Raw genomic sequence first — 16,138 nt, forward strand, 5'->3', positions numbered from 1 at the left:
GCATGAGAATATCAATAAAGTGTTTTATTTTACTTCAATCAGTCTTATTGTTTTGTAATTTTGTAGGGCCTTAGGGCACAAGTGGGATGGAATTATTTGATTTGACGTATGAAGCAAAAAGTAGGTATTTTAGAATTAGTATTTTAAAATTAACTTTATTTTATTCTAAGCTATTAATATTGCTAATATCCTTAACATTACGAACCGCACTGTATCACTAATCCTTTTAAATAATACCCACTTACGCATGAACTTCACGCGCCGATAAAAACTGTTGCTATGCTCAAGGAAACGCTGTTTTGGGAGTTAGTTCTTTCAGACATCCAGTCCCCAGGGGGTTATTTTACGGTTCCCTATACGGTTTGTTGGTTCCAGATAGCAATAGAGGGGCTGGCTAGTTAGCCGCCTTATCACCGATTTTGCTTCTTGCCTACCCAGCCCACGAACGAAGATCTTTTACACCACGATACTGACTTGCAGATTGGGGAAGATGGTGAGGTTATTTAAGATTTACAGCTTTTGTTTTCGTCTTTATTTTTGGTGCGGGTTCAGATATCTCTCGCCGGGTTTTACGAGTGTTTTACCGTATAGAGCTTTACAGAACAAAATAGCGCTCGGACTTTGAAGCACGTACCCCTGCGGCTAGATACTGGGACGTACTTTTAAGTCCCCATCGCCACGGAGCTCATCAGTTGGCCGTGGACTGTGCCGCCAGTCGCAACATATCCTCATCCCATTTGGGGCATATATATATCCATATCCAGACGCGAAGATCAAGGACATCATGGATAATTCCGGTTATGTGATAGATTGTGAGAGCGAGTTCGGTGAGTGTAAGAAAAACAAGATTATTCTGGCGTTCTACGGTTAAAAGTGAGATTGTAATATGGTATCCTGCCATAAAAATTTCTGAAATAACTAAGAATAATTGTAGAAATGATAATATGGTGATACATGTGATTTAAAAACTTAGTTTTTGTTAAGAGCCTTCCAGTCTAGAATGGAAAATATATATTTTTAATGAAGTACTATAATCGTTAAAAATCCGTGATGGTAAAGTAAACCTTGGTATTAACTTGACAATTTCTTATCAATCTGTCGTTTATGTTTTTTTTAGTTTTTATAATGGTTTGTTTTTTTTATAACCTAGAATAAAAGACGATACACGACACGTTTTCGTTTGCTATGCTTTATTATTGCCAAAATGACTTTGTTTTTTGTGGTATACATATATAAGATATATGCGGTATATAAGATATATATGCGGTATATGCCCATCAGTTACAGATTCAATTCTATGTCGTATGCATATCGTTAATACGTATGTTATTATTGATGAATTCAATTCTCGTGTCCTTGGATGCAGATGCAGTTTCTCTATATCTCTATCTCTCCTCTTTCTCTCTCTCTCTTTCCTCAACATTCCTCCAACTATCTTTCCCGCTTTTTTGCTTAGTGTATTTCGTTTTTGATAGGTTTGCATTTAGTGTTCGCGTATGTGAATAGACCGAGCCAATGTCACGTCACACATCGGTTATATGCCCCATATATATAACCAAATAGTTGTTCTTGAGTTGAGCACGCCGGGTTTTATCTTGCGAAGCAAGTGCATATAGGTAATACGTCAGCTAATTATTTATAGGCCGCTTTGTAGTGCAAATCTTTTGTTTAATGTTGAAGTTGTGACTAATAAGATCATTTCTATAACTGATACGTTCTGAAAATATTTTTCAAAATTTTCCTGGCAATAAGAACAGGCAGATATAGTATGATATCCCGCTGAAAATTTGGATTTGATGTATTACCTATGGGTTATATATATAATAACCTGCCTATAACCGATATTTGGCAGTGACATAGATCTCATTGCGTGTGGCTTGGAGGTGTGAGTGTGATTCGTTCCGATGCTGAATTATAGTGACATTTATCCGCTTCCCCGAGTTGAGGGGGTATAATTCTTGGATGGGTTACTGGTAATTGATTACTGGTAAACTGGTTACTCTAGGGTTGGCTAATTATTGTAGTTGGTGTAGCGTTCGCTAGCTGCCTGGAAGCAGTGTCCTAGGTGGGGTGAGTTTGCTGCTGAGCTTGGTGAGGTGAGCCGCCTGTGTGATCCGAATTCGTGATCCGTGATCTCTGATATCGAGTGACTTTCTACTGAAGTGGGTCCCGTATTATGCGTGTGTGCCCCTTTCGAGTGTGTTGTTGAGTGGTTGTGTGATTGGTACATCGACTATAGTTTAGCTATGGTTTCAACTATCCTTTTGCAGTACGTAACATCTATTAACCTCTATATATGGCCGGGCCTGGCTCTGTATATATATATCAAATTATAGCTCAGCACTGGCACAAGTCAAATCTCCTAGCTGTAGCTACCTTTCAATTTACACTATAACCCAAGCGATAACAACTCTTGTTCCTAAGTTCCCTTTATAAATCTAAAAATTTTTTCAATTTCAAACATATTCTACGTATAAAATGAGATATCTGTGTAAATTTCAATATGAAATGTCTAATACCGCTTCTAATTTTGGAAAATATATCCATATATAACAGCCTAACCAAGTTTATTGAAATATATATCCGTTTGGCTTATGCCAGTACTATGCGTATTTGAATTATTGTGAGTAGTGATGCCCTTCTAAACAGTTCTCCATTGATATAGGTATGATCAGGTATGGAAGGTATTTACCATTTACTGTGAGCTAATCTCCATTTCCGATCTTGGCTGTGACTGTAGTGTATGTCCCTCTATATGGCTTACAAAAAAAATACTCCACGGCCTACCCTAAATGGTTCAATCCCTTACTTCTCGAAGATCAGCTCGCCGGTGAGGAACGGATTGAGGTAGGTCTGGGCCTCGTAGCCGGAAACCGAGGCCGTCGTGGTCTTTCGTCGTCCGCCTGATTGCGCCCCGCCTCGCCTGTCGCCGTGCGCATGTCCGTGGGCGTGGTGCGAAGGACGCTTCTCCTCGCTGGGACTCAGGATCAGCGGAATGGGCATCGAGGTGTACAGCTGCAGCTGCGGTGGTTGCACAATGGTTCCGGCCGCCGAATTTAGTGGTGTGTCCATATAGCCGTGTGGCAGAGTGGCCGCCGTGGCCATGGCCAAAGAGGTGTCTCCTCCGCTGGTAGTGCTCGGCGTGGAGCTGGCCATCGAGTTGGCACTGGACAGCTTCTTCTGACCACCGGCTCGAGCCCTATGGTGTTTGTAATGACCCCGGTGTGTCTTCCGCTTCAGGTGACCCATTCCGTTGGCATCGGCCGGCGGTGAGGTGTCCAGGAGAAGGGGCAAGTGTGCCGGATTCGGATCCGTGTCCATGTTGCCTTGTCCCTGCTGATCGCCACCAATCACATGACTCATATTTCCGGGTATGGGGGTATATGGACCCAAAAGCGGCTTCTTCGGCGGCTCTCTGGGATGCGGATGGGGATGCGGATGTGCCTGGATTATGGTGGCCGTGGCGAAGACCTCCTGGAAGCGATTGTTCGCCTCCAGTTGCTGCAGCTGGAGATGTTGGCGCTGCAGGATCTGCTGGCGTTGCTGCTGCATGTGGCTGAGGATGCGGTACTGCTCGAGGATGTGCTTGTAGAACTGCTCCGCGGACACTTCCGATGAGTTCAGGAGGCGAATGGCTATTTTTTCGGGTATCACAATTTTATCTGCAAAGAGGGGAACAAGAAATGTTTAGTCTTAACAATTGTTTTGATTGTTTGTGATTGCGTTGTTTCTTTTTGAATTTTTTCAAAACTTTTTATGACTGACTTCATAGCAGTGTATTACAATATTGAAACTTAATAAATGCTCAAGAAACCTATTGATTTTGTTGCGCAATTATCGAACGAGTACAATTTTCACAGAATCATCTAAATTTAAAACTTCAAAATACTTTAGTTACAGAAAGGGTTACCTTAGGTAACGCTGCCGATTATAAAAAAACCTATTTCTTTTTTTACAAACGATTTTCAATTTTTTTATTTTGTTCAGTGTTGCAAATTTTTGTATTAATACTAAGGAACGTATGGATATGGAAATCGTATTTGCTCTAGATTTCGGAATTTTTCAAAGATTTTTTTTCAGTGTAGGTAGAAAATGTCCCTCAATGTCTAGAAATTATTTAATATCTTTAATAAATTAAACTGCCTTATTTGAAATGAAAAGAACTAAAAACATAATTTCAATGTTGTGACCAATATGCTATTTGCTATTATTTTTTTTGCAACTGTAAATACAGCTTAACAACTTTATATAATTAGATTGAACAAATACAGACGATTTCTGAAACACCCATCAATATTTAATATCAATTTTAAAAATGTACATACGTGATTATAACCTTATAATATAACCTTAATGATAACCTTTACAATTTCAAATCATTAGCGAGTCAGTACCTCTATTAAAGCCTTAAATATTTATACTACTTGCACAAGCTATTATAATTCTATTCGCCCTTGTAAGCTCATGTTTCAAGCCGCAGTTTTTCCCAGTTCTAGACGTCCTTGTAGGAATTTGTGCCTTGTTATGCAGGCGTTTTATCAAATTTCAAAAAGAAGCATTGGAATGAAACGCCGCCTTCCAAGAGGCAAGATACTTTGAAAGCAGACACTTAGCATATTGCCTTACATTTTGCTCTGGCAAAGTGTATCCTCGCTGTCATAAATTCGAATTTGCTTGCTCTTATGCCGTATAACTTTCATTAAGCTCCCAGATTCTGCATTTAATTGCATCAAATTAGATTTATTGAACTGCAAACTGCAAATGGAAAATACAGCGAGGAAAACTGCACCCCAGCGTGTTTGGGGCGGTGGGTGGCTGGGTGGATTAAGTGGACTGGGTGGTTCGGGTGTATTCGTGTGCATGACACCCCATTGACCTAATTTGGAGTTGATTTGCAAAACTGAACAAAAAGGCAAGAATCAGAGGAAGGATGTCGGCGGAACGAGCTGAACCCGAAGCTAGTGGAACAATGTGGGCGTCTTTTTTACGTCCTTCCCGAAAACAGTTTGCCAATTCAGATATGTTGCCAAGAAATTTGGGTACTTTTGCTTTAAAAGTGACTTTGGTTTTTATATAACACCGCTAAGAATATCCTTAGTTAAATTATTCAAAGCATACGTATTGACACCTTCTTAAATAATTTTTAATTATTAGAGATTTTTTGAGTATTTGAAAAGCAACTTTTATCGTTGTAAACTATGATCCAAGAACTAAGTCCTTAGTCATTTGTTCTACTCTTTTATAAGCTATGATGAAAAGTGCATTATTAATGTTAATGATATATGTACATTGTACATAGCTTTGTGGTATAACTAAGTGCATAATTTGATTTCAAAAACGTTGATTATTTTCCAATAAATCCCAATTTGCTATCTTTCAACTTTTGAAAACGAAATGCCAATTAGTTTGGCTCTGTCCCCAGTGTGCACTTTACTCTAAAAGCACTTTATTTTGCAGCTGACAAAAGGGTTCATCGCTGTCCTGCCAGCCACCCAAGCCCATCGAAAATGGCTTACGGCTAATGGGCAGCCCAACCACCAGCCCCAAACCCACTTCCCCCACCACGACCACCAGAAGCTCTTAACTCTCGTAGCCTAGATTCGTAGCCTTTGTCCCAGATTGACCGCTGACCGCAAATTGTCCGCCCTGTGATTGGTTTTTGGTTTGGTCACTGGTTTTGGGCTTTTAGTTACTGGTCACTGGTTACTGCTTACTGGTTACCAACTGGTCATCGGTCACCGATTTTTGATAGAGTAGTTAATGTCCTGGATGAGTAGTTGTGGAATGCGGGTCTCACCCGGCTGATTACCCGCCTTACCGCAATGCGTGGCCTTGGTGACAAAGGGCCGGATGGTGGGGTCCCAGATGAAGATGTAGTACAGGGAGAGCATGATGGCCGCCAGCGAAACGCAGAGGACATAGACGGCGACGGTCAGGATGCGGATGACCTTGCGGTTGCTCTGCTGCGGCTGGTAGCAGCGGCTTATTGTCTCCGTAGGCGGCAGTTTCACTTTCTCCTCCAGCGAACTGTGTTTCGAGTTCATTTTGGATTTTTTTGAATTTTTGATTCGATTTGGATTTCGATATCTATTTTGATTGTTTCGATATGTTCAGAGATGCCTCTTCTTGATTTTGTTTGCTTCCCGTTGGTTTTAGTTTGTGTTCTATTTTATTCGTATTCTTCTTTTGGCAGTGTCCCGTTATAGTCTACTTATTATTTGTTGTTGTTTGTTAAATGCAAAGTTCTTTTCGGTTTTCAGCTTGCCACCTTTCTCTTTTGTTATCAACTTTTTATATATTTATCTTAGTATTTTTTAATAAATTTTATTTTATTATTGTTTATGCGTGGCGAGCTTAAAAGTACAAAAAAAAGAGCGCGCAAAACTTGACTGCCAACCGACGCGTCGAACGTGTGCAAGCGAAATGAGAGCACAGAGAGAGATTTCGGCAGGAGTTTTCTACGGTACCGTTTTTCGCCATCGTGCTTTTGAATTTCTCCTTCGTGCGAGAGCGACTCTCCTCTCGTCCCTTTCGTCCACCGTCCCACCTTCGTGACAACTTCGGCTCGGGGAGTTTACCATTTACCGTTGCATTAGCGATCTTCGTTTTTAATTTCATTCATAAAATCATCCATCTCTCTCGCTCGCGCACATTTCAATTTTCGGCTGCCCACGCTCGTTGTTGTTACTTGTGTTGTTGTTTTTTTCGATGGCATTCCTTGAAGGCGAAATGAAAACAAAAAGGCGGCCGAAACAAAAACAAACCGCACGTCGGCACGTTGCCGCTTATTGTGTGTCAAGTGCAGTTCCCACTCCCCCGCAGCCTTAACCCCCTGAAGCCCCACCCCTGTATACAACTGACTCACATGCGGAAATTAAAATACGCGCTTGAATTAATTTTGCAATATTTCAATATTTCCCAATGCCAATCAAATGTCTAGGCGATTGGAGAAAAAATTTCCAAAACGAGATGAAAATATTGTGCAATTTTCATGGGGGGGCGTTTGGGGGTGGTGCGGGGCACTGCTGGCTTTGACAGCAACCTTCGCAGGTGGCGCGAAGGACGTCCAAACTTTCGCTGCCCCGCCCATTCCACCGTCCACCTTTAACCCGCCGCGCACACCTTCGTTTTCCGTTGCCTTCGGGGGGTTAACAAACTGCAACTGGGTCACTAGGACAAGCCGAGAGAGCGAAAGGAGAGCGTGCGAAAAGAGAGCGGAACGAGTGCAGTGCTCGGCGAATCGAAATGCAGGCGTGCGAGTGAGAGGACCGAATGCTATTGCAATGTTGGCCATTGATTTTGTTGTATAAGCTCCTCACACACACACACACAATGTGCTGAGAAAAGAGATATCCATGCACACACCCACATATACGTATGTACAGGTGAACTTCCAATAAAGGAACAAAGGACTTCGATTCCCAAAAGTATGCTAGGAAAACCACATAAAAAAAATTGGTATGTGTGTTCCATAACATCTCCTACTCCTACAACCAATTACTCTGTAAAATATTATTCGGTTTTAATATATGTATGTACATAAGTTTAGTGTTTTAATAATATGTGTATTTCATATTTTCTTAGACACCAATTTAACAATTTTTTTCATTTCCAAAAAAAAAAATACCTAATAGAGTTTAAAATAGTTGTAAGGTAAGCATTTCAACGAAATATTTATGTATTATTTTGAATCAGTTTTCGTTATTTAGAGGAAAGTTCCAGAAAACTCTACTCGGGCAAGTTTCAACTAGCCAAGCTCGACTGTACTTGCACTTAAATGCAAATTCATCATGTGGGCCAGGATGTAGGCCACACTCCCACCATTTCACATGCATTTTCCTAGCGGTATTGTTGCATTTGTTTCTTCAAGGAGTTTAATTCGCCAACGTGCCCAGGTGAAGCCCTTCTCTTTCCCCTCCGTCTGTGCTGGCCTCGAAAATGTTTTGGACCCGGCCTATAGCGTTTCCCATTTCCGTTCCCCCGCCAGCCATTTAGCCCCCATCACCCCCAAGCTTAAGGATGGTTTATCCATCTGCTTACTTATGTGCAGACAAAGCTGATTAAGCAGCTCGGGCAGCTGGAACGAAGGGATAACTTGAGGGGCTGTGGCCAACGAACGAGGGAAAACTTATCCCCGTACATGCATGTTACAGCGTTGGATACACATAATTAAACTTAAACTTTGGTTGGGCGAAAACTTTTTGAGCCAAAACCAAAACGGTCGAGATGGGGAGGTATGTAGATATATCAACTTAATAAGAACTTATGGCATGTCTCGAGCAAATACGTGGGCAGGCAAGTTATTGGCTTCATATTAAGTGTAATAACCAGAAATAATTGGATTTCCTTTCCCAGCAAAGCTTCAGTAAATATATAGTTATGGTTATAATCAATATTTATGAATGAAAATACAATTATAATGCCAATTCGAATATAGTTCTTTAAAGCGTGAAAATTTGTTTTGAATTCTGTAATTTTTATACATGTCATTTAAAGAATCATTTGAATTTTTCCCCAAAATAGTGTTTTTAATGATTAGTTATTGGCCAATTTGTTTGAAAATTATCAGTTGGAGTGTGGAAAAAGTGAACTCCTCTACAGTTTTGTTATTCCTTTATAAGGAATTTTCACCAAAAGAGCTTTTTCTTCAAAAACAACACAATTTTGATATAGTCACTATAATCACTTTTAAATGTACTTTTATCTGTCTAAAAGTATGCAACATAGAAAGGATATACATCTTTTCGAATAAAATATGTGTACTTCTGAGTGTAAAATATATTGTTGCCTACTTTTAGACACCTAAAATGACTTTAATAGTGATTTTAAGTCCCTTTTGATTTGTGTGGCACCTCCGATTGTCAATTTCTTACCAAATATGAAAGTACGCTTCTCTTAGTTGGAATTACTTTGGTGAATCGAGTGAACGGATAACTCCCCGCGGTTAGCCAAAGGCAGGTCCCTTCTTTTGGCCCTTGTAGACGGGCGGCATGCGGGAGTCCCAGAAGAAGATGTGGTAGATGGACAGAAAGAATCCCAGGCAGCAGAGGCCGCACAGGTAGATGACGATCACGAAGTATCGGGCAAATCGCTCGGTGCACGTGGGCTCGGCGAACACAATCTCCTCCACCTGCGGCGACTTGGGCACATACGATGTGGCACAGGCACTTCGCCGCGGAGCACTGCTGCTGGCCAGGCGCACGCTGCTGCCACCTCCGGTTCCGGTTCCTGTTCCGCTTGATCCCTTTGCGGTTTCTTCGCCCACCTCCGTCTCCTCCTCTGCCCTCACATTTGATTCAATGAGATTGACAATCTTGGCCAGATTCGCCATACTGGCCGCATTTCCCAGGCCCACTCTTGTGGATTCCGCCGGAGCGGACATCACGAATGTATATATCTCTAGACGTGCCAGTCCACTTCGCGATGTGGCAACTACTGATTTGATGTCGCCACCACGATTAAATCAAAATCACTCGAATGACGGCATATCCCCCTCCAAAATGGATGATGGAATGGAATGGAATAGATAGATAGGGAATGGATGGTTCCAACTCTGCGATTTAGTGGCACGTAGCAAAGCGGATTAGTTTTGTGCCTGGCTGTCAACTTTTGATATCGGCCACGGCGGCTAATTAAGCCCCCAAAGCGAACCCACAACAGTGTTGACAGTTTTTGCTAAATGAAAACCTCTTTTGCGGTCTCGGATCCAACCACAAAAATATTGTCAAATCGAAAATATTTAAGCATTGATGTCCACAAAGGAGATTAAAGAATTTTTGCTATCGTTTGTAAATGTAAGCAAGGCCTGCTATTAATTGCAAAAAAAAAAAGGTAATAAAATTCAATTATTCCTGGCTTTGGCAGATAATTATCTGATTATAATCCATTGTCACTAATTGAACAAATTATAATTTAATAAAACAAGCTTCATTTCATGGAATTTAATTTGTTGTTGATTGAATTGTGAACCTAATGGCTACAAAAGGAAATTCAACTGATAAATAAACCTCTTTCGCAACCTATTTTATATTATACACTTTAAAATGTTTTCTATAATCAATACATGCACAATTAAGTATGTAATGTTGGGTGGTCCGAAAAAATGACATGATACTTTAAATGTTAGATAAACGTATTCAAAAAATGTATTCAAAAATTACAGTTCGTTTTTTTTGAGAATAACACCTTACAAAACGTCGTTAAGGTTTCCATAAAAGTAACTCATACGACATGTATGACAGCCAGAACTTTACATAGTACAGATATAAGTAAATGTTTCGATGCTAACACCCAAAAAATCTGCTGATTGCCCTTGGGTAAACTAATGTATATACGTATAGAAAAAATTGTATTGAATGGAACCCTTAGATAAAGAAATGTAAACAACTTCATAGCATACTTTTCGAGCCTTTAGCAAAGATTTGAAATCACTTTTGATTTTTGTGGCGTATTTAAAAAACACAAGGGATATTTTTGGTATATTTAACACCTAAGATATAGTAATTCCGATATAATAACTGGGCCTGGTGAAGTTTTAATGGAAATCTTAGATAAAGAAACGTAAAAATTTTTATAGCATACTTTTTCGAGCCGTTAGAAAAGATTTAAAATCACTTTTGATTTTTGTGGCGTAGTTAAAACAACTAAGGGATATTTTTGGTATATATACCACCACCTATGATATAGTAATTCCGATATAGTAATTACGGACAGAGTAGCTAGGCTGACAGCACTGGCACAAAAGGAAAAGACCTCAAAACGGTAGGGCTCAGTTCCACGCGACCACTCACCCGAATCTGGTCACTGATGTCGATGGGAGAACAATACGGTTGGCGGCTGTTTTTCTGGCCACCTGATCCTAGCCAATTGGATGCGTGTGCTTGAACACGGGCAGCGGCGGCATTCGCGAGTCCCAGATGAACAGGTAGTAGACCGCCAGGGTGAGACCCATGCCGCTCACGCCGCCCATGTAGAGCACCAGGGTGAGCAGGCGGAAGGCCTTCGACTCGAAGAAGTCATTGGACTTGGGCACCTGGATCTCCTCATCCTTGGCCTCCTTGACCACCTCGGCCAGGTTGGACAACATACCCGATGGAGCGCTCATTCTGTGCTCTCTTACTAGCTGTCTTTCCTCTGTAGACTCACTCTCGGAAGTTCCGAAAAAATAGTTCTTTATAAATGGTGGCAAAATCGAACCGTAACCGTCGCTTCGGACGAACTGAACACAACTGTCCGGGGATCTGGTCTTTGGTTCTGTTTCTTTTTCTGCTCTTCTTCCTCGGTTTTCGCATTCCGCTCGAATGTTTTTTGCGGTTTCTTTGGGGGTTGGGCCCCAAAGGAGGGGGCATCGTCTTGGGGGCCACGCTAATAAGATTCGCCAGTTGCACTACGCGTAGTGCTCAAGTACCAGACCCCAGGCCCAACCAGATCCCCCATCACGTGCTGCGTTCTTTGACGACCACTTGACCCGGTTTGATTTCCCGCCATCGTTGTCGTCGTCGTCGTCGTCACTCCTCCAATCCCGATTCCAACCCTCTTCACTTCATTCCTTGTCGTTATTTTCAGTTCTGTGGTCTAGTCTACTTATACTGGCCGTATGTAGATTCTATATTCATGTTTGGTCAAGGAAATGCAAGTGACGATGGTGATGGATAGCGTGTCTGTGGAGAGGGCATAGACGAATTTGAAGGTTTATAGAGCTAGATATAGAGCTAGTTATATCACTGACCAACTCGAACTTCCATGAATTGAGACTTAGAATACACCAGATGAGTATTTATACCCTCTATTGGCAATAGATTGACTTGCAGGTTCTTTGATCAAATAAAGTTCCAAGAGACTGTTCATCGCTACGTTTTCGGAAGTTACTTCTAATATTCTGGAAAGCTCTTTTAAATAAAAATATTTTTGGCCCCCGTGTTAACTGGCTTTACTTTCTACTGCTCAAATTAATTGTATTATAACTCTGATGTGCATTGATATATATAAGATTACTATATATACTACATTTTTTAATGCAGTGTTACTTTTCGATGAACATTTGTAAGAATAAACCAACGATATAATATATTTTCTTTGCAAATAATGATAATATACATTTTTGTGTACACATTTTGAAATAAAATCAGGAATATACCATATTCGAGGTAACTTACTAGGCGAGCCTAAGGCTGGTGCATTCTTTTCCCGCCTTTGCTAGCATTCCCAAATCCAATTAGCCGCAGTCTGCCCCCCAACCCCCCTTTTCAAATGAGAAGGTACTTGCACTCGTACTTACCACCTGGATGGGTCAAATGGCCAAATGGTCACTGGTACTCGTGCACCTTCTGCACTGGATGGCCTCCAATGGATACGGGGAACTTGAGGTGGATGTCCGGCATGCTGGAGTCGAAGAACATGAGATAGTATAGGGCCAGCACCATGCCCAGGCCACTGATCCCGCCCAGATACAGAAATATCGAGATCAGGCGGAAGGTCTTCGATTCGAAGAAGGGCGAGGGGGGCTGCTCCTGGGGCAGGCGAACGTCGTCCGGGATGTCCACCGATTTGTTCCCCAAGTCCAAAGCGGCTGAGGCCATGATTAAAAGGCAACTGGACTGGGATTGATTGCAATACGAGCTATTTAAGGGGAACTTTAATTATTCCATAAACTCTAGGGCTTCCTATTAAAAGACTGTGATTGACTGATCCGCCTTGATGTGTTCACTGAAAAAAGTCTGTGAATGTAATCTAACTAATTGTAGATATAAATGGTCCCCAGCAAATTTGTACTAAAGTTATGTACAATCAGAAGAATCAAATCAAATATCAAGCTGTCTAAAAGTATGCAACAATATATTTAAAGTACGGAAGAATTATTCTGTACTATTTTTTTAACGGCATGCATTTAGATAAAATTATTATTAATTTAAAAACTCTATTTAAATAATTTATACTTTATTCAATTTAGTACTTCCCAATGATTAATACATAAAGACTTTAAAGTTGGGTGCTGATATCTATGTACATTGTACATTGTACACGTATATGAATTATTTTAAGTTTTATTAAATTATTATTAATTATTAATTACTTTAAATTTTATTAAATTAAATGTAATTCCTTATAATGATTTATGGGTAAGGGCATTTAAGTTGATACACTTAAATAAAGGTTTTTTGTCCAGATACATAGATATTTTGTTTATTTAGTTTGCTTGGGTAGTGCTTTATAGAGTAAAGGCACACTCATGTTTCATATATAATTGCTGTTTTCACAACATTTCTAGACCGATCTTCTTTAAATTGTTTGCCCTAATAACCATATTTTCTCTCCGTGTAAAATAGCCATTTCTGGGGACCGGGAGGAGAACCTTTCGGTGAAGCCGCGGCCACACACCTTCGAGGAGGCCATCACGCTGACTGGAGTGGGCCGTTTCCACTACAAATTGCTGCTGATCTGCGGACTGTGCTTCATGGGCGTGATGGTGGAGATCATGGGCGTGAGCCTGATCATGAACCAGATGAAGTGCGACCTCCAGCCGACGCTGGACCAGCAGGGCATCCTGGCTTCCGCCGGCTTCCTGGGCGTCGTCCTCAGCTCCCATGCCATGGGCTTCCTGGCGGACACCTGGGGCCGGGCCACCACCTTGAAGTACGCCCTGTGCCTCAGCTCCGTGTGCTCGATCGTTTCCGGTTTCTCGGTGAACATCTGGATGCTGATCGTGTTCCGCTTCCTGACGGGCTTCTTCATTTCCGGCGGACAGGCGTGCGTCTTCAGCTTGTGCGGCGAGTTCCATGGCAATGGCTCGAGGGTCAGGCATGTGACCCTGCTCTCCGGATTCCTCTGCATGGCCATGATCTTTGCTCCAGGTGAGTGTTCTTACAGGTAGAACATTGTAGGGCTCTACAAGGTGCTTAAAATATATGTATACTGGGGTGTATGTATGTCTGGAATCACTTTAAAATGTTATTTAAGGTGTCTAAAAGTATGCAACAATATATTATAAATTCAGAAGTACAATGCATTCATTCAGAAAGACGACCATAATTTATTCACTGCATACTTTTAGACAGCTAAAATGACAAAAGTAAATTAAAAACTCTAGCAATTTGTGTGGCAATTATTATAAGTTTGTTTGTTGTTCATATAGATACAATAGCTAGAAGAGATAACCCTTTGCTTCGAAGTATTTTATAAGAAAACAATGTATTTATGCTTTTATTTCTTTATTTCATGAAATGATTCCATGAAATAGGCATCGCATAAACACGTAAACAAAGTATTGGGGTTATTTTATATCAGATTTGAACCACCATTTTGTACTGCATGACCTGTCGTATACTTGATTTTATTGCACATATTTCTCTGTGACATAAAGCATACGCACTGTTTTCCTAGCTTACGCTTTCAATACCCATTTTGATTTTAAATTTTGATTTATTTTTTTACCATCACTAATGTTTGTGCAGCCATGGCTATTGGAATACTGCCGTTGCGTATCGAGACCATTGTCCTTGGCATGCGCTTCTCGTCCTGGCGTGTCCTGCTCCTGGCCAACGTCTCGGTTTCCCTGCTGGCCCTGGTGGGGATCAGCACTCTTCCCGAAACACCCAAATATCTGCTGGTCCAGGGACGAGGCGATCAGTCGCTGGAAATCCTGCGCTCCATCTTCGCCACGAACTCCGGCAAAGATCCCGCTGAATATCCGGTCAAGGAAGTGGCCCTGGAAAGCGGTGGCGCCAGCTTGTCCGATGTCCATGGCTTCCTCGATGCAGTGCGTCTCGTTTGGCACCAGACAGTGCCGCTCTTCCATCGCCAGCGACTGTGGCACACCCTTAACATCTGCTGCATTCAGTTCCTTATGTATTTCCTGGCCCAGGGCATCTTCATGTGGTTCCCCACCATCCTGGATGAGCTGGGCACACGCAATGGCAACGATACCCTGCTCTGCGATGTCCTGCAGGACTTTAAAGTGGACTCGGGGTCGCGGGATGATTCGGCGAGCTGCTCCGTGGATGTGGACACCTCCACGTACCAGGTGATGATCATCATTGGAGCCTGCTTTGTGATGATCTACCTGCTCTTTGCCTACATCATCGACTACATAGGCAAGAAGAATCTGCTGAGTGAGTAGCCCCACAGAAAAGTGGATGGGTGTTTTTTTTATAACTTTGTCCCCCGTTACAGTGGCCTGGATGGTGCTGACCATTATTTTCTTGGTGGCCCTGCACTATGTGGAGCAGTTCGCCCTGGTGGTGATCGCCCTGACCATTGTGATGGCCATCGGCAATTGCGGTGGCCTAGTGAGCACCATTGCCATGGAGTTCTATCCGACGCACATCAACGCCATGGGCATGTGCTTCATCATGATGGTGGGTCGACTGGGTGCCGTGATGGGCAGCAATCTCCTTGGGCGCCTGCTCTTCGCCAGCTGCGATAACGTCTTCTGGGCCCTGCTGGCCCTCGTAGTGCTCCTCTGCTCCCTGGGCTACCTCCTGCCGGAGAAGTCCCCCACCAGACAGAAGAAGCCCACCGCCACAGCGAAGGCAATCGTGGCCGCCACCACGAGTCCCATATTCGCTATTAACTCCAAGTAGGACTAGGTTTAGCTAAGCAAAGAGGCTTCTTCAAAAGGTGTCCAGGAAAATACACCTAAACACATTTTATGGCAACTTTAAAATGTTATCTTCTACTCTTAAACATCCTTTTCTTTTTTTTAACCTATCTATTAACAGCATACAACTGATGTATACCTGTAGATATTATAAGTACTTTGTTATAGGTATTATTTTTTTTTATTTTATTAAATATGTATTTATTCCCAACTGACCTTAGGAAGTATTAAGTATGTTGGCTTCTATTGGTTTGTCTGGTATTAAGGAATTAATAAATATCATTTAACATAATAAGATCCAGAAGTACTTCTATTTGTAAGTGTATTATTAACTCATGATATACAACATTTGATTTTGAATTTAAATTTAAATTTTGGATTGAACTATGTGTGTGGGTTAGCCCCTGATATTTATGAGTGGTGAAACAGGAATATCAAACCCATCCAAGTTACACCCAAATGGGTAAGGAATCGAGAACGGGAACGCGAGCAGTCGCCTTGGAAATGGGAAATGGATTAGGTAAATGTTTGTGCCCATTCCTC

General features: G+C 41.7%; 6 protein-coding genes across 6 annotated transcripts; 1 reads left to right on the forward strand and 5 right to left on the reverse strand.

Annotated features, from left to right (window-relative positions):
* The first annotated feature begins 235 nt into the window (after positions 1-235).
* Positions 236-15,887, forward strand: LOC119555866 (synaptic vesicle glycoprotein 2B). The gene is made up of 4 exons (XM_037867519.1): positions 236-827; positions 13,326-13,850; positions 14,451-15,107; positions 15,169-15,887. The coding sequence occupies exons 1-4, from the start codon at positions 785-787 to the stop codon at positions 15,576-15,578; spliced, it is 1,635 nt and encodes a 544-aa protein (XP_037723447.1). The 5' UTR covers positions 236-784; the 3' UTR covers positions 15,579-15,887.
* Positions 2,549-3,639, reverse strand: LOC119555867. The gene has a single exon (XM_037867520.1). It carries the CDS (start codon positions 3,550-3,552, stop codon positions 2,806-2,808), a length of 747 nt encoding a protein of 248 aa, XP_037723448.1. The 5' UTR covers positions 3,553-3,639; the 3' UTR covers positions 2,549-2,805.
* LOC119555868 lies at positions 3,525-9,457 on the reverse strand. Its single transcript, XM_037867521.1, has 2 exons — positions 8,874-9,457; positions 3,525-3,662 (listed from the first exon to the last, which is right to left on the reverse strand). The coding sequence occupies exon 1, from the start codon at positions 9,380-9,382 to the stop codon at positions 8,945-8,947; it is 438 nt and encodes a 145-aa protein (XP_037723449.1). The 5' UTR covers positions 9,383-9,457; the 3' UTR covers positions 3,525-3,662; positions 8,874-8,944.
* LOC119555870 lies at positions 3,525-12,585 on the reverse strand. Its single transcript, XM_037867523.1, has 2 exons — positions 12,278-12,585; positions 3,525-3,662 (listed from the first exon to the last, which is right to left on the reverse strand). The coding sequence occupies exon 1, from the start codon at positions 12,576-12,578 to the stop codon at positions 12,306-12,308; it is 273 nt and encodes a 90-aa protein (XP_037723451.1). The 5' UTR covers positions 12,579-12,585; the 3' UTR covers positions 3,525-3,662; positions 12,278-12,305.
* Positions 3,645-11,232, reverse strand: LOC119555872. The gene is made up of 2 exons (XM_037867524.1): positions 10,791-11,232; positions 3,645-3,662 (listed from the first exon to the last, which is right to left on the reverse strand). The coding sequence occupies exon 1, from the start codon at positions 11,102-11,104 to the stop codon at positions 10,859-10,861; it is 246 nt and encodes an 81-aa protein (XP_037723452.1). The 5' UTR covers positions 11,105-11,232; the 3' UTR covers positions 3,645-3,662; positions 10,791-10,858.
* LOC119555869 (putative transmembrane protein INAFM2) lies at positions 3,678-6,714 on the reverse strand. Its single transcript, XM_037867522.1, has one exon. It carries the CDS (start codon positions 6,042-6,044, stop codon positions 5,736-5,738), a length of 309 nt encoding a protein of 102 aa, XP_037723450.1. The 5' UTR covers positions 6,045-6,714; the 3' UTR covers positions 3,678-5,735.
* Positions 15,888-16,138: the final 251 nt, after the last annotated feature.

The sequence above is a fragment of the Drosophila subpulchrella genome, chromosome X, assembly GCF_014743375.2.
Source record: "Drosophila subpulchrella strain 33 F10 #4 breed RU33 chromosome X, RU_Dsub_v1.1 Primary Assembly, whole genome shotgun sequence".
NCBI classification, from domain to species: domain Eukaryota; kingdom Metazoa; phylum Arthropoda; class Insecta; order Diptera; family Drosophilidae; genus Drosophila; species Drosophila subpulchrella.